Source organism: Eptatretus burgeri, chromosome 7, assembly GCF_056783735.1.
Source record: "Eptatretus burgeri isolate ZD-2024b chromosome 7, Ebu_testis_v1, whole genome shotgun sequence".
NCBI lineage: Eukaryota > Metazoa > Chordata > Myxini > Myxiniformes > Myxinidae > Eptatretus > Eptatretus burgeri.
The window spans coordinates 36,223,209-36,247,674 of record NC_140967.1 but is presented as its reverse complement, the minus strand read 5'-3'; the positions used below and the strand labels follow the sequence as shown (position 1 = coordinate 36,247,674).

The window sequence follows — 24,466 nt, the reverse complement described above, 5'->3', positions numbered from 1 at the left end:
ACAGTGTTTAGGGCAGCGGCTTGGAATCCAAAAGGTCCTGAGTTCAAGCCCCGTTGGGCCACTGAATTAATACACCAGGGGGTTGACTCAGCCTGTCATCCTTCCGAGGTCGGCGAAATGAGTACCAGTGTACTGGGCCGGTATATACCCCGGTTAAAATAGGTGTACCATATCCCTGTGTCGTAAGAGGCGACCAGGGTTGCGTCAGGAAGGGCATCCGGCGTAAAACATGTGCCAAATCACGATGCGGATCATACGGATGATCCGCTGTGGCGACCCCTAATGGGAGCAGCCGAAAGAAGAAGAAGAAGATATATATATATATATATATATATATATATATATATATATATATATATATATATGTATATATGTACATATGTACATATAATACATATTGTTGCGGAAATGGCCCTTAGTGTGTTACTAAATATAGGATTAGCCCAGCTCCCCCATTAAATGCATGCTTAGCCAGGTTGTTCGGTAAATGGACGCTACATGTGTGTTGGGAGGTGTAAGGGACTGTTCATTGTTGGTACATTGGTGGTGGACCGAGAGGCTCTTCTTCTTCCTTCCTCTCTCCAGACAATAGTCCCCGCCCAGCGTTCTGAGGTGGAGTGGCCTAGAGAAGGAAGTGAAACTGAAGGGAGGAGCTAGGGGTTTTCTTTGAGGCGAGCGTGCGCCGGGAAAAGGTGGTGAAACTATGAGCGCCGAGGTGGTGCCGATCGTACACGGGACGGCTGTGTCTGTTTTCGTGAGGAACGAGCCGAAAGAAAGGCAGGGAAGGCAACAGAGAATCGACGAGTGTCGAGTCGCGATCTGCTAGATGAGCAGTCGGCTTTGAGGCCAGCAAATGCCGGGAAGGCAACAAAGAAACGACTAGAGGCTGCCTGCACATCGAGTCGGCAATCGACTTTCATGAGAAGGTCCTCGACACGTTTGTCGATCCGCCTGCCGGAGACCAACACCCTGATTTGGCCTTGTCTGCTGAACAGGCCAGGCCTGGACTTGTATGCTGGACCTTGTGAGAAACCAGCTGAGACCCACCATCGATCTGACGGTCTTGTGCCGTCGACATTGCACGGGGTCAGAACGTCCTGAGGAGGGCGTGCGCAAGCGGTGCCTTGAGAAGAAAGAGTACGGCACTGCCATCTTGCCACGCGGCGTGCTCGAGCTTGAGGCTCGAATCCGTGGACATCGGCTTGTCAAGAGCCACATTCATGCCTTTGACACTTTCCTCTCGCCCATGAAACATCACCAAGTACTCTGTGTCTTGTCTGCATGCTGTCCGTGTCTTGTTTGCATGTCGTTTAAGGCTTATCTCGTTAGGGTCCCCTTCGAAACCCGTAATCCGTAGCTCCCGAGTTAAGAACGGGTTATAGATTAATTATAATTGTCGTGAATGCTTTGCTTGTGTTGTGTTCGCCGATGTCCCCAATTAATCTGGCTGATTCGTATGAAGTTGCCGCTTTGAATGAATTTGTGCCGCGCCGAGGAATGATCCGCTCGATTTGGATATAAAAACGAAAATGGTTACAGACTGGTAGACTCGGCTCGGTCTCTGACAAAACCAGTCTGTAACCGGGGTCTATTCCCCCAGCTGGCAAGGTACAGGTGTATTTTGGTGTCATGGTTTGAGACGCGTAACCCAAGAATTGTGCCGAACCAGCTGGCGTTATAACCACGGAGACGGCGGTGGTTAGGGTGGTGCCCAATCTGTAACATTTGGCTGTCGAGAGTAGGGTGCGAAAACCCAAACTGATTACGGACAGAGATTGACGCCATCGTTGGAATCCTGCCACCGCTGAATCCTTAACAATATATATATATATATATATATATATATATATATATATATATATATATATATATATTTATATATATATATATATATATATATATATATATATATATATATATATTTATATATTTATATATACATATATATTGTTACGGCTGTGGAAATTCGCAGAGCACCATATAGGTCCTTAGATCAGTTATGTCGATCAGTCTGTGTTCAGATAGATTTCCCCACCGATGTCTAAGGGATTTATTCGTGTGACCGGGCTGTGAATCTTCAGTTAGCCATTTTTCTTTTACTATCGTTATTTTAGACCAACCGCTCACAACAACCACCTCCACCACCAACATCGCTCTCATCAACCGCTTCACAACAACCACCTCCACCACCAACACCTTCTCCACCACCGCCTTCACACAACTTATTCGCAGAGCACCATATAGGTCCTTAGATCAGTTATGTCGATCAGTCTGTGTTCAGATAGATTTCCCCACCGATGTCTAAGGGATTTATTCGTGTGACCGGGCTGTGAATCTTCAGTTAGCCATTTTTCTTTTACTATCGTTATTTTGGACCAACCGCTCACAACAACCACCTCCACCACCAACATCGCTCTCATCAACCGCTTCACAACAACCACCTCCACCACCAACACCTTCACCACCGCCTTCACACAATCACCTTAACCACAACCGCCCAACCACATCACCCTCATGACCACCACAAAACGCCAGCCACGCCACCATAATGCCAACCACACCACCACCGCATTGCCACCTCAGCACGGTTGCGAGAAGCCTGGCATTCATCGGGGGAGAACGGACGACGGCGTCACCCGTCCCCCCCCCAACGAAAACACATGTGGAAAAGGAAGCAACGATCGTTAAAAGGAGAAGGTAAACGAAAAACCCCGATTCGGCGAGGAAAACGCCCTGATTCTGGAAGCTTCGCGCGCGTGCTGGAAGGGAGGGGGGCGAAAGGGAGGGGTGAGGCGCCGTGGAAATAAAATGGCACGCTGAACGCAAGGTCGCTCTCTCTGTCGAGTCAGCTGCTGGAGGTTGTGAGCTTGTGCTGAGGAGAGTCGCGGCAGTGGTCGCTCTTGGTGCCGTTGTAGGAGAGTCTCTGGAGGTGGCGGAAACGCGAGCGCTGAAGAGAAGGTCTGAGGCGTGTGTGTGTGCGGACGCTAAGGCTCGAGGCTCGCTCGCTGGATCTCGCTCGCTGGATCGTGCTCGCTGAATCGCTCTGGGCTCTCTGGATCGAAAGCACTTTGAGGGGGTCGGTGGTCGTGGCGGAGTCACTCAGGATCGTGTGCGAGTCGCCTCTCTGGGTCGGATCGAGGAGGACTTGAGATCGAGGATCCACCACCCGGTCACATTTTTCCTTCCTTTCTTTATTTTCTTTTGGGCTTTTGTGTGTGTGTTTGTCACAGTGTCCTTAAGTGACTGTACATAATAAATAGACGGCGGTAGCTTTGTCTTGCTCGCGTCTTGTCCCAATCCCCATTCATTGCATGATTGAATACGTGCATTGTTTGCATGCATAACTGCATATCCGCATCTTTGACCATATACGTGCATGTTTGGTTGTGAAATAAATGTGCTTGTTTAAATGTTAACCCGTTCGTTGCGTCCTCTTTCCCTAATTGAACTGCCATATTGCACTCGGAATATAGTTGGTTTTTAAATAGCCGATAAAGTGATCGGGTCCAACAGGGCTCAAGATAACACCCTGCTCAGTTTTCCCAAAACGGAGCGAGATGCTTAAGTGGCTCATTTCCAAGCAGGCCTCGTTGAGGTAAAATCTCTCGGTAATCTACCCGCGCGATTAATTCGGTAAATCGAAGATTTGGCGATCGGACCCTGTAGCGCGGGTAGAGTACGGACAAGGTTGTGTTGTGGTTTAAAGCACACCCGTGGCTGGTTTTCGGCGTTGATCCGGAAAGCCGCGACTGGATTGTCCGTTCGGTGGGCGAGGCGGCCGCCATTGGCTAAACGCGGTCGCTCGCTCGCCGGCGGGCGAGAATCCGCAACAATATGTGTGTGTGTGTGTGTGTGTGTGTGTGTGTGTGTGTGTGTTTGTGTGTGTGTGTGTGTGTGTGTGTGTGTGTGTGTGTGTGTGTGTGTGTGTGTATATATATAAATATATATATATATATATATATATATATATATATATATATATATATATATATATATATATGCCTGGTGTTGGCGCAGTGGTTAGGGCAGCGGCTTAGGATCCAAAAGGTCCTGAGTTCAAGCCCCGTTGAGCCACTAAATTAATACACCAGGGGGTTGACTCAGCCTGTCATCCTTCCGAGGTCGGCGAAATGAGTACCAGTGTACTGGGCCGGTGTATACCCCGGTTAAAAATAGGTGTACCAGATCCCTGTGTCGCAAGAGGCGACCAGGGTTGCGTCAGGAAGGGCATCAGGTGTAAAAAATGTGCCAAATCACTATGCGGATCATATGGATGATCCGCTGTGGCGACCCCGAATGGGAGCAGCCGAAAGAAGACGATATATATATATATATATATATATATATATATATATATATATATATATATATATATATATATATATATATATATATATATATATATATATATATATATATAGATGTGGTGGAGGTTCAGCAGGTGCAGGCAGTGGTTGAGGTGCAGGTAGTGGAGGTGGTGCAGTGGGTGCAGGCAGTGGTGGAGGTGTAGCAGGTGCAGACATTAGCGGAGGCACAGTGGGTGCAGACAGTGGACGAATTGCAACGGGGACAGGCAGTGGTGATGGTGCAACAGAGGCAGGCAGTGGTGACGGTGCAGCTGCTGCAGGGAGTAGTGGAGGTGCAATGGGTGCAGGCAGTGGTGGAGGTGCAGCAGTTCAGGCAGTGGTGGGGTGTATCGGAGTAAATCGAGGAAAGTTAAGAAAATAACTCGGCAATTTAAAAGAGAGTATGAGAAGGACATGGCTGAGAATATTTAACATAATAGCAAGGCTTTCTTTAAGTATATCAGGGGAAAAGAACAGGTTAAGAACAGTGTCGGCCCATGAAGGAATAACACCGGGAGAGTGCTTTCTGATGAAAGTGAGATGGCAGGCTTATTAAAGAAGTATTTTTCTTCAACTTTTACACAAGAATAGTCAGGAGAATTGCCAATAGCTGAGAGTATCTATTAAGGAGGTGAGGAAGGGCTTTTACAGAAAATCCAAGTTGGGGTGGAGGAAGTAAAGGAACAGCTCGGTAATCTAAGAGAAGCCTAGAACGGGCACTCGGTAGAGCGCATACCTTCGCCGCCGCTACTTTTTCCGGGCACATTTGAAAAACGTCATTTAAAAACGTCCATGACGTCACAACCATCAGTCCGATGGACGTCAAATTTGGTGTATAGACATCATTGAGGGCAGTCCAACAAAATGGAATGATAAACACTGGAAAAAATCTAAAGTTTAAAAATGACGTCATCTTGTGATGTCATTTTGACGCACTTCCAATGACGTCACTACCAATCGCGGACTACCATCCTGAAAGCTCTTATTTCACGGAACATTTTAACGTTGGTTTCATATCAATAGCTCTATTAGATCTGAAGTTATGCCTACAAGTATATTTTGACCTTGAGTTTGACCTTGACCTTGACCATAGAGTTAATTTGCAAAACCTGTTCATAAATAAGCTGATATTTTGGTACTGATCATAATGCCTGGATTTGGGACTATTTCCTTTACAAATTACATCGATATTTGAACATAAAATATCAGGACATTTTAGCCACAATTGAAAAACGCTATGTTCAAACGTCAATGACGTCATAACGGTCAGTCCGAACGACATCAAATTTGGTGTGTGACGTCCTTTAGGTAAGTCCTACAAAACGGTATGATCAAAACTGATGAGGTCGAAAATTGAAAATTTACGTCATCTTGTGACGTCATTTTGACGCATTTCTGATGACGTCACGTCAAATCTGACACCACGTACCCTAAAGGTATTTAGTCATGGAACAATATGGCGTTGGTTGCATGGCGATAGCTGTATTATGAAGGAAGTTATGCTCAAAAGTTTGTTTTTGACCTTTTCATGACCTTGACCTTGACCTTTGACCCGATCGCTCCCAAAATCTAATCAAATCGTCCTTGGATAATCACGAATCATCCCACCAATTTTCATGCAATTCGGTTTAATACTTTCTGAGTTATGCGAATTACAAACAAACACACATATTCACAAATAAATATATACACAACGACCAAAACATAACATTTCGCAGAATGCGAAGGTAATAATGCTCCTAGGTGATATGATAGAGATGTTAAAGATAATGAAAGGTATAGATAAAGTAAGTGCAGATTAATTATTCAACAGAGTAGACAGTGATCGTACCAGGAGCCATAAACTGAGAGTAAAGAAAAGGAGAGTTTAGACGGTAGAAAAGCAGGGGACAATTTCTCAGAGTAATAATTAATGCATGGAATGGCCTCTCTGGAAAGGCAGTGGCAGCAGAAAAAGTAGATAACTTTAAATTAGAATTTGATAGGTACCTGAAAGTTATGGAGATAGAGGGTTATAGGGATGTTGACAGGACTTTTAGGTAGTTTGAGCATTGATGGGTGATTGTGTGCATATGAATGGAGTGCTGTTGGTGGGGGTTTTGTCAAGTGGGGTTGTGTGGTTGATGTTGTATGTTTCTAACCAAGTACATGCCCCTCCCTGAGGGGAAGAAGAAAAAGAAAAGAAAAAATATATAAACAACAAAAACTCAAAAAATATATATCTGTTTAAAAAAGAATAATAATTAAAAAAAATTAACTAATTATTTTTTAATTTTATGCATTTTCTTCCTTGGAACTTGTGTGAATAAATTAATGCGGTGTTCATGCAGGCATGATGGGCTGAATGGCCTCCACCTGTGTCTGACTTCCTTGTATTTCCTTGTATAGCCTGGAATTAAATTGCATTAAATCAGACTTTTTTCAGAAAATTAATTAAAAATACAAAACTAGAATATCTTGGTTGGATGAGTGTCCACCCCCTGAGTTAATACTTGGTGGAAGCTCCTTTGACAGCATTTACAGCTGTGAGTCTGTTATGATGGGTCTCCACCAACTTTGCACACCTTGATTGGACAATATTTGCCCATTCTTCTGCACAAAACTTTTCAAGATCAGACAAGTTGTGTAGGGAGCATTGATGGGCAGCAATCTTCAAGTCATGGCACAGATTTTCGATTGGATTTCGGTCGGGGCTCTGACTGGACCACTCATGGATATTTATCTTTTTGTTGCTAAGCTACTCCTGTGTAGCTTCGGCTGTGTGCTTCGGGTCATTGTCATGCTGAAAGGGGAACTTCCGTACAAATTTCAGATTTCTTGCAGAGGGCAGGAGGATTTCCTTTCGGATTTTTTTTGTTTTGCTCCATCCATTTTCCCTTCTATCCTGACAAGTGCCCCAGTCCCTGCTGATTAGAAAATCCCCATACCATGATAGTTCCACCACCATGTTTTACAGTTGGGATGGTATAATTTGCATGATGTGCTGTGTTGGGTTTGCACCAAACATAATGTTTTGCATTTCGGCCAAAAAGTTCCATCTTGGTTTCATCAGACCACAAAACTTTTTACCACTTGGCTTCAGAATCTCCAGAGTGGTGGCATACCTCAAACGGGCTCAAGGTGAACTTTTTTGAGTAATGGCTTCCTTCTTGCCATCCTACAGTGCAGGCTAGACTTGTGGAGTGCTTGGGATATTGTTGTCACATGTACACAGTGACCAATCTTTGCCTTAAAGGCATGTTGCTCTTTCAAAGTTGCCATAGGCCTCATGGTGGCCTCCCTGATCAGTCTCCGCCTTGCTTGATCATCCAGTTTGGAGGGACGGATGATCCAGGCAGGGTCGTGGCGGTACCATATACCTTCCACTTCTTAATGATTGTCTTGACTGTGCTCTAAGGGATATTCAAGGCCTTTGAAATATTTTTATACCCATCCCCTGATCTGTGCCTTGCCACAACTTTATCCCGGGGCTCTTTTGAAAGCTCCTTGGGGCTCATGATTGAGTTTTTGCTGTTAAATGCACTACCCAGCAGAGGAAACCCACAGGAATAGCTGATTTTATACTGAAATAATCAGAATCACAACAATTTATCACACGTCGAGACCAATTAACTTGGTGTGTTATTTTGAAGGTGATTGGTTATACCTGAACTAATTAACAATTGCTATTATAAGGGGGTGGACACTTATCCAACCAAAATATTATAGTTTTGTATTTCTAATTAATTTTTCTGAAATTTGTAGAATTTGTTTTTCACTTGGAAGTTGTGGGTTACGATGTGTAAATAAAGGTGGAAAAATTCTGATTTAATGCAATTTTTCCAGGCTATAAGGCAACAAAAGGTGAACATTTTTAAAGGGGGTGCAGACTTTCTATCGATCGGCAATCTATATGTGTGTGTGTATATATATATATAGATATATATATATATATATATATATATATTCTGTAATGAGGTTTTCTTCTATGATCTGATACCCTGTGATTACCTTCCTATTTCTGTCAGCATAAGTTGTTTCTCAATGGAACCATCCAATCAGCCCCATCATTCGGGATGTGCCACCGACCTCGGGACACATGGTTTTGCTGTGCAATCAAACAGGGCATGGCTTTGTCTTTTGAATGTCCAATGGGTCATCTTGATCCCCAGTCATATGAGAGTATGCTTGAAAAATCACATCACAGTGCCAGTTGAAACAAATATCAGATGGGAATTGTAGTTTAAGTGTCATTTATGTAAATATGATGTCGATATTAAGTAAATTAATATATAAAGGAAATATGTGGGCAATGCAATATACATTAGGCACGGTGAATCAGGAATGTTATTATATTCCTTTCCAGGTTAAGTGAAGGAATATGAGCAAATTAGGTGAATATGAGTATGTTGGAAATTTATTCTGAAACTGAATATTGAAAGAACCTTCTTATATCTGATACTGTATTAATAAATTAAGTAAATACACAGGAAAATAGTGTATTTACTATAAATATACATAAATACACAGTTGGATTGGTACACACAGCTTGACTCCTGAAATGAAAAATCCTTAAGGAACAGTCAATGCTCCGACACGATGGTACCTGTCCTTGCTGGGGTGCTGCATGGTAGATCAATCGTTCAAAATGCACCTTTTCTCATCATCAAACAATTAAATCCTTTTCTCTTTTGCTAGGGAATGCTTTGACAAGTCAGCAATAAACAAACAAAAAAAAAATTAAAATAAGTCCAAACACAGAAAATAAATTGCATAAAGTATTGTACCTTTTAATATATTTCACCATCGTGCACGGGGTCAGGAAATGCGCTTATAATTGCATTGGTTATGAGGTTAAGTGTCATCACGTGTGAAAATAATAATGATCTTTTTCCAAGGCCTTCCTTTCCTGAAGAAAGACTATGAGACAGTAATTGGCTATTGCAATGTTAACACGGTCAAAACAGTGTCAAAACACTGCGGTCACATTCTGCCACTGTTTGCCTACACCTGAGTAGAATTCAAAATGCTGGATATTTTGGCTTTCATTTTTCATGACTCGCTCATCCATTTCACACAAACCCATCCGCGTTATCAAAGTAATGGTTCAGAAATTTGACTGTCTCAATTTGATCGGTTATGAAAATTGACTGAGTCAATTTGATTGGGTTCAGGATGATTGTGAGAGTGCATGCCATCTGGAAGAATAAATTGTAAATAAAGTACAAGATAGGTTCAGAGGGATTTTAAGAACGAGTTCCAATCGTCCATGAAACACGAGCTTTATATACTGTATATATTTTTTGTATACCATGTCGAGGATCGTGGAAGAGCTCACACACAAAACATATAACAAGATAGGAGACAAGAGGGGTGGGAGAGGGAAGGACAAAATAGTGAAGAACAGAGACAATGGGATATCTGTGGAAGGGAGAGGGATGGGGTGGGGTACACGGGGTAAACAAGATGGTAATTTTGTAATGAGGTTTTTCTACAGTTTTTTCCTTTCTACAGAGACTGTCAGAAAGGAAAACAGGGAATTTGAAGGAGATGAGTTTGGGGTGGATTAACAGGGATAGAAAAGATCATGGTTTTGGATGGGGGAAGATATGAGGTCGTGGTGAACAGCTGTTTTGAAGACCTGGAGGGAGGAGTGGGATTGAAGAGGGTGTGGGAGTTTGTTCCAGAGGTGGGAAAAAATGTGAGGAATGAAAGAGTGAAGGTGAGCAGTCATTGTTGATTTTGGCAGTTTCACTAGAAGGGAGTTTTTGGCTGACCTTGAATGCCCTGCTGAATTATAGGGGGGACAGAGCAAGGCCAGAGAGGAGAAGGTAGAAAAGAGAAAGACCACCGACCTACCTGTGGTGAGAGTGAAAGACCCAAAGACTCAGCTTCATCGTGGGAGATACCAATGATCCTAAAAGCCTTGGTTTCCACAGCGTGAAGTCGAGCTTGGTATGAGGCAGGAGCACCATTCCAGAAGGAAGAGCAGTACTCCATCAGGCTATGGATGAAAGCTTTGTAAGTTGTTAGAAGCTCAGGTGTGCCAAGGAAGGACTTTGCATGATGCAGGATGCCCAGTCAGCGACTGGCTTTGGAGACCAACTTGGAGATGTGGCTTTTCCAGGAAAGATTGCGGCAGATCGTGAGGCCCAAAAGCTTGAATGAAAGGACTTCTTCAAGGGGATTGTTGAGAAAGTAGATGGGTGGGTGGGGTGGGGTTCCAGACGGTCGTTTCGGAGAGGCATGGTGAGGGTGTGAGATTTGTCAGGATTGAAAGACATGTTCCAAGTGTTTGACCAGCTCGTGATTTTATCCAGGTCTGCAGAGAGTGAAGAGGCTGCTGCCTGCCGATCAGAGGTATGACAGATGGTATGGCAGAGAGTGGAGTCATCAGAAAATAATTAAAGACGATTTTCCAGAGAGTCTGAGAGATCGTTGAAGAAAACCAGAAAACGAATAGGGCCCAGAATACTGCCTTGAGGAACTCCATCATGGACATGATGAGAGAGAGCCATGAGGAGCCATTCATTGACTGCGACAGGAGACGAAGTCTGCAAGCCATGAGTGGAGATTGCCTTTCATACCATAAGAAGAGAGTTTGATGAGCAGTGCTGGATGCCAGAACACAATGAAAGCTTGTGATATGTCTAGGGAGATGGCTCTGATCTCTTGTTTGGCATTTAGGGCCTCCATCCATTGTTGGGAAAGCAGAAGCAGCGTGTCCAGGGTAAAGTGACCAAGTCCAAAATCTAATGGCATGATCCTTGGACCAGAACTAACCCCCCCCCCCCCCCTCCACCAAGTTTCGTCGAAATCCGTCGAGGAGTTTTTCCGTAATACTGTTCACAAACAAACAAACAAACAAACAAACAGAAAGGGGTGAAAACAGTAACCTCCATCCATATTCAATGGCGGAGGTTAATAAAGTTTACATTAATTAAACAGCAGATTAAAAACAAATTTTCTATAAGATCATAAAACGACACCAAATAGAATTCGTGAAATGCAATACGAATAATAAAAATATTATGAATGCGATATATATATATATATATATATATATATATATATATATATATATATATATATATATATATATATATATATATATATATATATATATATATATATATATATATATATATATATATATATATACATATTTAAACCATTATCATTGGTTGCTAGGAGAGAGAGCAGCATGTAGAAAATTTGTTATGAATAACCATTTCAATATTTGAATAATAGTTTGATTTAGAGGTAAGTAAGTGGGTGTACGTGCTGGGTGACGGACATGTTTTATTTATGGTAAGATATGCATGATATAATGTATTATCATATAATGAAATGTGTGATGAGAGTTATAAATACGTGATAATATATTCAATACTTGAGCGAGTAAAGTCTGATTAGTGATGTTGCATTGATAGGTTGACTGACTGCCTGTGGACGCAACTGAGGTTATGGATCTACCGATGAAGGTCATCTACTTATGTGGATCCATGACCGAGGTTGTGGATCTGCCGTTTGGAGAGGTTCTGTGCTGAAAGGATCAAAACCTTGAGGAAGAACGGTGCCCAGCTGATGATCCTTGCAGTCGGGAAACCATTCAATTGCTTACAGGTTAAGGTTCTTACTTTAGGTAAGGGAACTATGTTTTGAGGTTTACATTTTAAGTTCATTTTGAGATCAAGAAAGTTCGAGTGAAGCTATGGAATCTTGAAGAGAAAACAGAACTTTATAACAGGATGTAAATGTTTCTGTGCAACACAATCTTGATTGGGTTAATGTAATTAAAAGTATAAGATATCCTTCATCAAGCAAATCATTAAAATACTTATAATGGCATTAATTAGACTCTTCAAGAGGGATAATTAAATTTCCCGTTATTTGACAAAATGTTCAGGTCAACACATGAGACCTTCTAAATAACTAGTACCGTGCTATACTATATTAGTTACCGCATGTATGATTAATATAAAATAAATTATCACGTGTAATGACAAAATAAATTAGAATAAAACGAGATGTCTTTTATACATACATCCCTCTTCGCTTTGCTTCCCTTACTCCTGTCGCCTCTCAACCTCCCCTCCTCATTTCTCCCAACCTTTCTTCTCTCTTTTTCTCTATCCTCTTTCCAACTCCTTCACCTTCCAATTATTTATCTGTTCCATTGTATTTTCTTCCTTTTCTCCTTTTATTTAATTTTTTTAATATCCTTGGGATAATATTCAAAAGGCTCTTCCCATCTATCACAAAGATGTGCACATTTTATTGTGCTCATGCATTTCGATGGATGTTAGTCCAAATTAATGTTTTTACCCCACACATGCAAAGTGAAAGTGGGGTTAAGCAATTTGTTCATGTCCGTCTGTCTGTCTGTCTGTCTGTCTGTCTGTAAACATCAGTTTATGATTGAGGAACAACATATTTAAATTGAATGTTATATTTTGAACCAGAATTGGAAAACAAGCATGCCGTTTTACAGTACTGTCGAACTCTGACATTCGTGGATTCGACATTCGCGTACCACGCATATTCACTGTTCATGAAATGTGACCTGCTTTTTTATTTGCGGCCATTTGCTTCATGTATTAATGTATTCTCGGGGTTTTTTTTCACCGGTGTATTTACGGTTTTTCGCGGGCGTATTCACGGTTTTTTTTCACTTTTTTGCGGGTGTATTCACAGTTTTTCATGGGATTTTTCATTTACCTTGTCAATCACAAACCACCAGGAACTTATCCCCCTTTTTTACATTGAAAACAATGCCCCAACATTCGCGAATTTGACATTCACGGCATTTTTCAAGATTGTACCCCCCCACGAATGTCGGGGTCTGACAGTACTTTGTCTTTGAATTAGTCCCGATCACATGTGCACAGAGAGGCATGAAATAATATTTTTGCTCTGTCTGCCTGCCTGTCAAACAAAATTGAAAATCATTCCAAACAGCAAACTTACTGTTTTTAAGGACACCATCAAGGATGCATACTATAAGCATGAATAACTCATATAATGTGTTCGATAAGGTGATGTAATCGACACCGCATCAATGGCGGTAAATTCTGGAATTTATTAATTTGTACGACTTTTACAATCTTTATTTTATTTAAGTTGAATTATGTACTTCAACACATTAGAACACAGATCACCCTTCCGTTTTGCAGTACTTGGACATGTTAAATAGGATGGTGTATAAGTGATATATAAGACTGATGGAATCATGCTAAACTTCTGGAATTTTTCTAACAATCTTTTAAGTCATTATTTTATTAAAATTTAAGTATACCTCTGAACACTGAATGGGGTATCATGTTCTATAAACTCTCTAGTTCATATATTTATTCAACTGGTTCTGGAATTGTTCTCGGATGTAACTACTTACAGCTCTAGCTGGGAGGTTGTTCCAATCCGGTAAGGAACATTGAACAAAAGCAAATTTGTCAACGTTACCCCTTGGTTTATAGTGCTGAAGGGTCATGTTTTGCCATTTTCAGGTTTGTGTTTCACTTCTGCTCAAGAAGGTACTTGGGGTGATTGCCACCAACTCTTTCAATATCTTATAAACCATTGTAAGTCTGCTGGCAGTGTGCCTTTGGGAAAGACTTTGTCATTTCAAGTTGTGAATCATGCTGGAAACACTGGCTAGCTTGCGGTAGTTAGTGCTGACATACCTGGCCGCTTGACGTTGAATATTCGCCAATCTCTGGATGTCTGATTTTGAGTGGGGGTCCCAAACACTTGAGCAGTATTCCACATGAGGTCTGACTTACGATTTGTAGGCAGCTTTCCTGAAGGACTTTCAACGTTTTTAGGTGTTGGAGCAAACAAATAGCAGTTGGTGGTATGCATTCCGTGAGATTATGTCAATATGAATCATTCATTTAAAGTTGTTTATGAGCACTGCAAGGTATTTGTTAGAGCTATACTGCTGGAGAGGGATGTTGAGTATGGAGTATTTAGTAACTATTGGATTATGCTCTGGCAGAACAGAATAGTTTATGAACTTTTGCTTGAACTGTTTTGGAGTTTTTTTCAGTCTCTCTCATTTTGGCTCTTCCGGGTTCAGTTGCAGATACAGTCACCTGCAAAGTATTCATCCCTTACAAATAATGCCACATTTAAATGAATTGCGAATTACGTAGAAACAATTTTCCAAATGAACTTTTTTCATTCATAACTGAAGAGATCAAACTAAACACTGTTGGAGTTGAAGGAAGTTACATGTCAGGAATACCTGCAAAAAAACCATGCAGAAATCAAAATGCATCGGTTGCAAAAGTATTCAGCCCCTCAGGTCAGTACTTGGTGGAAGTCAGTACTTAGTGGAAGCAGTTTTTGCAGTAATGACTGCCATGAGTCTTTGTTGATAGGTCTCGACCAGCTTTGCACAGTGAGATGCTGAAATATTTGTCCATTATTCATGTGAAAATTGCTCTAGTTCTGCCAAGTTTGATGGGGATCGTTGATGAAGTGCAATCTCCAAGTCTCGCCATAAATGTTCAATTACATTTATTTTGTAACCTTTCAAACAAATAATTTGCCCCTGAATTGATTTACGTTTGATTAGGAAAAGACTTTGAATACTTATGCAACTGATAATTAAAACATCTGATTTTCTCTGTTAATGTAACTTATTCACATTTTATCTGTATTTTTTTTAGCTTTATCACTTTGGTGTCATTTGTGAAGACTCCATATATTAAGTTTGATTTGAAAGCATCATGAAATAAACTCAAGTGGCATCAAATGTAAAAACTTTGGAGGGGGGTGAATACATTTGCAGGCCACTGTAGAATGTTCCAAAGTGCTTGAACCTCGAGATTGAACTTTCTAAGTTGTCTCCTTCCTCTGTACCCGTTGGCACCTATGCCTGGTGCTGGTTTAATGGTTAGGGTGGTGGGCTTGGGATCCTCGGTCCTGAGTTCAAATCCTGCTCAGCTGTTGAATTAATACGAGGTGGGGTTAACTCGGCCTCTCGTCCTTCCAAGGTCGGCAAAATGAGTGCCAGCATGCTTGTATACTGTGACGGAATGGTGACCCATCCAGGATTTTACCCAATAGCCAAGGAGACTGCTTAGGCAGCACCAACGCTCTGCACAGAGTATGGTCCCAATGGATGGATGGATGGATGGTGGCACCTTGTTTCATTCTGTCCTTGGAGTATGATCCCCCTCCATGCCTTCCGTCACTTCAAATGGTACCACAGCTGACTACTCGGGAGAAGGCCGAATGCCTCAATTCTGCATTTGCTTCCAAATATTAGGTACCCAACACCTCAGTCCCTATTTCCACCATACCCAGTTGCACACAACCGCTTGTGAACTTGTCTTTGCCACCTGAGAAGGTGGAGAGGTTTCTGAAAACCCTTGACTGATTCTGCAACTGGATCGGATGGCATCAGCACACTTGTCCTAAAAACCTGCTCTGCTGCTCTTGCACATCCTCTTTCTGTTCATTTCACCCTATCATTTGCCCTAGGTCATCTTTCAACTCCTTTGAAGTCAGCAGGCATCACTGTATTACATAACCAAGGTGAAAAACATGATCCCCTCAACTACAGACTTATCAGCTTACTTCGAATCACCAGCAATGTCATCGAATGCATCATCGCAGTTGACATCACATCCTTCCTTTTATCCAAGGCCTGATCTCAGATCATCAATTTGGATTCAGACCAGTTTACTCTACCTTAGATATGCTACTTCTACTCTCCTTGCAGTGGATGGAAGCCCTCAATGTCAAACATGAGATCATGGTTGTCTTTGTTATGCCCCTTGGGTTCACAGGTCTTCGGGAGAGTAAAAAGATGACAAAGCTTGGGAATCTGCAGATGACCGTTTAAATTGGGAAGTTCCATGCTTTCGGCTCTTCATAATGAGTCCGAATTATTTTTCTCAGTGTAGGCATTGTCAAATCCCTTTGGCCCACTAAATAATTCCGGAGATGCAAATCCGGCTCTATTGCATGCATTACTGCATACACTATTTCCCTCTCCGGATAACCCTGACAAAACCCTTCATCAATCTGTCACAGTTAGGAACTATATGGCACAGAGATCTTAGCATTTCCAATTTGCCCAGTAATCTTAAAGTCTTTCTCCCAGAATGGGCGTGGTTTCACTGGTTGTACATATGATCCGGACCGAGCGGTTGGTGTTGGGAACGGTGGGTCTCCGTTGCTGTCTGGATTTTGATCAGTCTCCAATTCTGTTAGAAATTGTGTCATGTGAGGTAGGTATCCCAGACCACCATCTTCCTTCTCTGCCTCTTCTAAAGCTGTTACTATTGCCTGGGCTGTTTTCAGATGAGAGTCTTCCCCTGGTGATATAACTCTGAACTGCTCTGCCATCAGTTTCAATTTCTCCAATGACAAACCATATATCTGACTCAACAGATCAAGTTGGAGTTCTTCTGTTGGGGGTTCCATCATCTCCATAGACTGACACAGCCCCAGTGTGTCTTTATCTCTTGCGGTAAGATCCCAGACATGCCACCCAGAAATGTTACATCACTTGGATTCACAGGTCTGCAGTGGAGTAAAAAGACGACAAAGCTTTTGAGTCTGTTGACAACGGTTTAATACTGCAATGGCAACTGCAGCAGAATGCTGAGTCACATGACATGACATTCGTAAAAAAAAAACAGGTTTATACCAGAAATTACAGTTCTGGTATATAAATGTATTTTACCGAATAAATGCATTGATAGCACATAGTTATTATTCACACTTTGTTCCCGATGGTGCAGTCTCGTTGCACTAAATTCTAGTCTTACATGCTCAATGAAGCCAATAAGGAGAATGAGACGAAATGGGCTGGATGGAAACAAACCGTTTACCCAAATAAGCGAACACATATTTTCAAGCACAATAATCAGTCAAGAAAGGCACATATTTACAAGCACAGCAAACAATCAAGACAAGGCAGAAAAGAACAGATTCTATCCATGAGCACTTATTCCCCTTCCACAATCTTACCTTAATTAGCTACACTCAGGACATGGCACCAGCAGAATCATACCAAGAAAAGGAGGATAACAAATAGAGGTAGATAAATGCGTTGGTTAGGCCTTTGATAAGTTACAGAACAAGTTCGAGTTTCAGGGCGTTTCAACAATTTTCCATAGTTATGCCTTTTTTGCACTTCTAAAATTTCACATCGGTAGGGGACACGTATTGAAAAGCAATTCTCGTTGATGTTAGAAATGATACTTTTTGAGTGAAAGTCAAAAACATTCATTTTTCAAACGAAGGATGAGCTTTTCAAAACATTTCAGAGCCATATCTCACTTTCTTATGGCATCAAGAGACACCTACCGTGGTGAGAAAAATGCGTGACACTGGCTGAAAGCTACAGAGAAATGGACTAAATTCCCTGCTGAGGTTTGCTGGTGCAATTCCATTACATTTCTTTTGTGGTTGGAGGGCAGGGGTGGGGTGGGTGGGGGTGAAGCCTTTTGATGCCCCACTTACATTCCTTTCATATGACAATGTGCTTCTTGATGCTTTGCCCCTGCTGGAACATTTTGAGGAGATTTTGCTCTGCAGGAGGTTGATCCGAGAACCAAAAAGCAATAAGCCTTGAGGGATGCCACGACAGCTGAAATATGTTTCTATCGTTTTGGATTGGCACACACAAAACAACAACAGTCATTCCATCCTCAGTTTTGGTGATGGAATATCGTTGCTTTTGCCACTATTGCATTTGGGCGATCAGAAATACTCTTTGCACTCCAATAAGAGGATGCGTATTTAGAACATAGGTAAACGTGATGGAATTCTGTCCACACCCCACCCTCCCCCTTCTAACAACCTGTCTCCTTCCTTTGAAATGCTTCACACGTGATCTTTCTCATCTTCCCCAAACAAATCCACTCCCACCCATCATCCTAACCTTTCCTTCTCTCCGCACTCTCCCACATTTCTTTCTCTTTCCGATCATCCTCCTTCTCTTTCTTTTCTTCTTCCCCCCCCAATCCACCATCCTCATCACACCATGTGGAATAACAACATGGCTTTTGTGTTCAGGAATGATGTGAGCTTTGTTGGAAAGACATTTTGTGAGCAGCTGTTTTGTGTTCAATTCCAACACCCATACTTTACATGAACATCCAAACAAAATCCAATATGCTACTCAGCCATGCTGTCCACCTGCATCTGAGGATGATGGCTGGTGTTCACTGAAAGATTTCCGAACAGTTAAAGCTGGACATCAAAGGTCCGATCTCAGTGGCCAATGCTGCTTATTTACACATTCTGTTAAGATTACCTGTTTGTGACACAGCAACCTCGGAAGGGTGAGCTGGTTTTATCATCTTTCGCTAACAAAATCTGCTTCGATCCTCGATGAAGCTTTGTGCTATTTATCTAAACATCATGTTTGCAGAAACACAACCACAAACTCCATAATGAAATTCAAACTAGGTTCTTTCTGTAGGTGCTATATGATCTTTAAAAAAATTGCAATGATTTTCTTGTTGAAGTCACGGTGGACTAATAATTCCAGCAGAATTTCTATTTAACTTTTAATAATCCTCTACAGTGTAAAAATTGGTTGGTCTTATTAATGTCCCCATCTGAGCACTTATCTCATGAACTGTTATCGCAGATTTGACCCCCACCACACTGTGTTGGTTTGTAAACTGACTACTAATGCCATTGTACTCGTATAAAATACATACTTTCTCCTCCATGAACCTTGGGCATTGCAATGAAAATTTTCACGTAAAATGCAAGATTTTCTTTGGAGCAATTGGGTGAGTAACAAAAACAAAGGAATTGGAAGACATACAGTGGCATCTCATTGCATATGTATTTGGCTGTCTCATGCTCTGATTGTCCCAGCACACCAGACATGTCAACGGCATCACCATCTGTGGCACTCCTGAGGGAGAAGCCCTTGTTTCAAGCCACGAGGTCGTCCAAAGTGTTGGCATCACTCTCCCATACCACATCCCTTTTCCTGCTCCAATAGACCAGCATGAGGGAGCTATACTCTGGTGACTGCCTTACCTTTGAGGCTAATTACGTGATTGAAATCCCAAACCCTGTTGCGATGTCCTCTGCAGCTCAATTGGCAGGTTCAACCAGGATAAATACATGGAGAATCAGTGTTTATTCAATGGAATATTTACGATGGATGACTGTTTGTAATAATTCAATGTACTTGTTCAATGTACTACCATCACTTATACTTGTACTTGTTTGTGGATGTTAATGATCTCCTCTGTCTTTCACCAAGAGTAGGCCTTTGCCCCAACATCCTGGCTAAATCCTATAAAAAAAAATACACTCATTCTGTTTGTTAACTGTGAAATCGAAGATCACAAATACTATAGTCGTTTCCTGAGTATGTTTGTTCCTCAGTCGCTTACACGTCTCAATTATAAACTGTTCTTCATGAAACTTAACCAACTGATAGAAAGCTAGTCAAAAGCTGGAAACCTCTGGTTTTTAAGGTCAATAGGTCAAAACATTGAGGTCATAAATCGTCAATTTTCATCCAATTGCCTTGGTATATACAGTCATCCACTGTTTATTGCAGGGGTTATGTTCCAACCCCCCCCCCCCCCGCGATAAGTGAAAATCCGCGATGAATGGATGCCTCCCCAAACAATCGACTCGTCTGGTCTGGTCAGCTTGGCAGTGATCGCGTTCGAGGTGCCGGAGATCGACTCGTCTGGTCTGGTCGGCTTGGCAATGATCGGGTTCAAGGTGCCGAAGATCGACTCGTCTAGTCTGGTTGCCTTGTAGGTGATCGGGTTCGAGGTGCCGGAGATCGACTCGTCTGGTCTGGTCGCCTTGGCAGTGATTGGGTTTGAGGTGCCGGAGATCGACTCGTCTGGTCTGGTCGGTTTGGCAGTGATCGGGTTTGAGGTGCCGGAGATCGACTCGTCTAGTCTGGTCGCCTTGGCAGTGATCGGGTCCGAGGTTCCGGAGATCGATTCGTCTGGTCTGGTCGCCTTGGCAGTGATCGGGTTCGAGGTGCCAGAGATCGACTTGTCTGGTCTGGTCGCCTTGGCAGTGTTCGGGTTTGAGGTCCCGGAGATTGACTCGTCTGGTCTGGTCGGTTTGGCAGTGATCGGGTTTGAGGTGCCGGAGATCGACTCGTCTGGTCTGGTCGGTTTGGCTGTGCTCGTCCAACCTCGGCAAACCTTTTTTCTTCCCGAAGCATATCGAGCGCCTTAACCTTCTCCTGGAGCGTCAGGACCTTCCTCTGGCGCTTCGGTTCCTTGCCAGAAGCCTTAGAAGGTGCAGGGCGTCTGTAATGGTGTGCATCAGCCACAGATTATGTTTCACATGGTAAAACTGCATAATCTGCAAAGAACAAAAGCCTGTCTGCCACCCTGATGATTATTCCCACCAATGCAAACCAAAAAAAAAGCAGAAGGCAAGTGCCAAGATCGAAACAAAACAAATAGATAATTTGCGATAAAATAACATGACACTCACGGCAAAAAAAAAAGAGTTAACCATCCTTTTGGAATAGTTTGCATTATTTTTATTTTTATTTGCAAGCATTTTAAGGAAACTGTAATTATGTGCATTAAACATTAAACAGTAGTGTTCTTAAACAGTAACACAAATCCCCTTGTGAATCACTAGCTCCTGTGAACCGAACCTCTTTTTCCCCATTGAAACAATGCCCTGGCATTGGCGAATTCACAATTCGCAGCAGTTTTCAAGAACATATCCCCCGTGAATGTCGGGGTTTTACAGTACTCAATAAGTATACCTTCTTTTTCAATATACACGTCTGGCAAATCGTTCAATGTTGCCCCCTTATTCGATCACTTTGCTGTGCCTTCCCGGTTTAGGTATCATCAATGTCCCCTTTTATACTAACTTTTTGTGAATGCATGTAATGGTTTTGCATGTTTAAGGGCTCCTCTTAAAGTAACGTTGATATTCTCTCTGCACAACCACAACACTTTCATAAGCTTTCATCCATGTCGCTATTTTACACCTATCCTCCAAAATGAGATACCTTGCCACGGTGCACTCTGCAAAAAAAGAGTAAATTGAATGAAAAAAAATGTTAATTGAAAGAGAAGGTGGACAGGTTGAGTATTTAACAAAACTTCAAACATACAAGTTTCAACTCAAAAGTTGTGTATGCTTATATTCAATGAATAAACATAGGGGCAATACCCCTCCCAGGGCGCTCTCTGGATCAGGAGCAATAGTCACTCAAACCCCTCGCAGACCCTGTTAGACCTTGAATTTTTTAATGCCGTGAACAAACTTGAAATTGTGTGTGTAGTTCGGAGAAGAGAGCAAATACCTATTTTGGGGGTTCAAATCCCTTTCACCCCCACCCCGTAGACTCCCTGAACGAGCGCAGATTTAGATGCAGTCGATACACTTTGTTACATCATGGGTGATGAAAGTTGTGGTCATGTTTCATCGAAACCGTGTGTGTAGTTTCGGAGAAAAGAGCAAATACCTCTTTTTTTGGAGGGTCAAACCTCTCCCTCCATGGCCATCCTTAATGAGCACAGATTTTGATGCGGTCAATACACCTTCGTTAGGCATCAGATGTGAAGCTTGTAGTGAAGTTTCATCAAAAGCGTGTGTTTGGTTCAAGCAATAATGACTGAAGTGTTTACGGACTCACTGACTGACTCACTCACCTACGGACACTGCTCGACCACATAAGCTCACCTGACTAAAGTCCAGGTGACCTAAAAAATGGGTACCTATTTAAGAGGCACTCTGATATTTATATTATGACTGCAATTGGAATTTAATATTACAGCATTATCCAGCTTTAATACTTCATCTCTGCTTTCTCTGTTTCAGTTGTATCTGAAGAGGTGGAATTTTATATGCTTCAGACGATCATCACCTCCAACAGTTCAAGGACCAACAGTGAAATTTATACTGAAGTCTCTTTGATGTACAGGTAAAGCTGCTTTGCAAGTTCAGATGGAAGCTTCAGTTAGGCACAGCTTACCTAACTTGGTAATTCTTTTGACCACATTGATCACAATATATGATTTGGACTATGCCTGTCAGATATTTATCTGTCAGTCTATGGATTTTTAAAAAATCTGTTTTTATCGCTGTCTAAAACATCCTGCTTTACACTGGTGAGAAACACATTAATTCCTAAGTTTGTTGCACTTATTCATGGCCCCGAGGCTATCACGTAGAAGTTGACATGAACGTGACAAAATGCTATAAGTCGTCCTCTAAAACGTCCTCTTTGCAAGTTGCATGGCACGTAGTTATCGGATAAAATGAGAAAGTCACATCAGACTTGGTCTTAACTTACAGCTGCAGTCTTGAATGCTTCTACATCCTCACACGATGCACCACAAACTCATGTGATTTGCAAACCTTTCCTTGGGCACATCCGTCTGGTCAAAGGCCCTTTGCGACGGCAAGGTAATCACTTCATCATTGCCTGAAAGAAATCCTTTCACTCATCAAAAATAACAGATTGGTTAGAAAAGTATCCTGCCACTGCAATTTTATACGAATATATCTTAACAGGGCTGATGTCAAAGCCTCAACTTATAAAAGGTGTTTTGCCCTCTCCAAGGACGAGCTCTTTACAATATCAATATTACCAATTGGTAGAAAACATGAAATTGTTGTTCTAAACCTGTTCTTAAAAAGTGATCTACCTCCACTATTAAGTTCATGTTATTTGTGAACATGTTAAAATACACAAGATATCACCATGCAATGACCTGCTGAAACACTCTTACAAGATACAATTATTCAAAGGATCACTGCTAGTTAATTTGCAAGAATTTCTGAAGTGGACAAAAGGCTCAAAGGATTATGCCCAGATAGCGAACATGCAAAACATGCTGTGTAGCAAAGCAAATTATTCAACCAGAAATTTTTAATTCGCCAATCGATGGCTCAAATTTGACCAATTTGTCAGCCAAATGGTGGTTTGCTCAGCAGCGTAACGATGGTACAATGCCAGCAATAAATCTGTACCTGCGTTGGTAGGCTAGCCCATTACCCCAACCTTGCAATATGTGTGCAACGATTCATCTATGATGGCTCAGCTGGCTATGTTGACTGGAGCTTGTTACTGACTTTGATGCGATTGATTGGTTGGCATTGAGTGACCGTTTGTCCAACCTGCAAGTGCTGGATGAAAAACAGTACCAATGAAGAAATCCTTCCACTGGCAATTGCTCTGATTCATGGCAGTAGTTTTATTCCATCCCTTTATGCACAGCACAATAAACACACCTCTCTTTTTTTCTGCTTGTCTCTAGCATATTGTGCACACCTTACCAAATTGAATAGTCTTGCAGAGGTTTACATTCTCCAAAGTTTTGCATTGTGCTGTTTATCAAACTCTAGAAGATTGTAAAGTACCTTTGCAAACACGTCTACCAGGAGGTTGCACAATTTCTTCATCAGAAACTATGTCTTGAGACTTGTAAGAATATATTCCACCTTGCTAGCTAAAAAAAACCCTCTTTCATAGATTCTGAAATGTATTTTTGCACAATGTGCTCATGTAAGTCATCTATTTACTATTCGGTGTATCTTCACCAAATATACATCTCCAAATATACTCCTAACTCTACAGAGGAGAAAAGGGATAGGTGGGATAAATTGAGACTAATTGAGCAAAGAAAGGAAAAGAAGTAGGATGGTAGAGAAATGGGAGAATAGGAAAGTTGGGAAGACAGGAGATGAGGGTGAAAATAAAGGAATGTAGTGATAATACGAGACGGTGAAAAAACTCAATTTTACACACGTAATATGTAGACAGCCCTTTACTTGGTGATTTTCATGGATGGAGTGAGCTCAATTACTTGTAATGTAGGTGGCCCATACCCTGTCGTATCACTGTCCCCCATTTCAGTTTTCTTTCAATGTAAGGGTTAACCCCTGTCACACCTAGAACAATAATGATAACGATAACTATAACCATCAATCTTTTTGGGTGCCGTCACACCATAACGAAAAATGACTTCAATACATCATTTGGTAAGTATCAATCTACTCCCACCTCAGCAACTCAAAAATAACTTACCACTGATGCCTATCTTTTCTCCAATCACCTTCATCTTATGCGCATCTTTGAAGAGACTTGTCAGAAATAAGTGGGTTCTTCTGGAACTTTTTAAGATCACATTCACTTTTACCTCTCC

At 41.8% G+C, this 24,466-nt stretch overlaps 1 protein-coding gene across 1 annotated transcript in view; it reads left to right on the top strand.

Annotated features, from left to right (window-relative positions):
* Window positions 1-22,728, top strand: part of LOC147023047 (uncharacterized) — a 119,235-nt gene extending 96,507 nt beyond the window's left edge. Inside the window, exons 3-4 of the mRNA XM_085890320.1 lie at window positions 22,137-22,239; window positions 22,614-22,728. Of these exons, the coding sequence (XP_085746446.1) occupies window positions 22,137-22,239; window positions 22,614-22,728 (218 nt within the window). The remainder of the gene's footprint in view (window positions 1-22,136; window positions 22,240-22,613) is intronic.
* The last annotated feature ends 1,738 nt before the right edge of the window (window positions 22,729-24,466 follow it).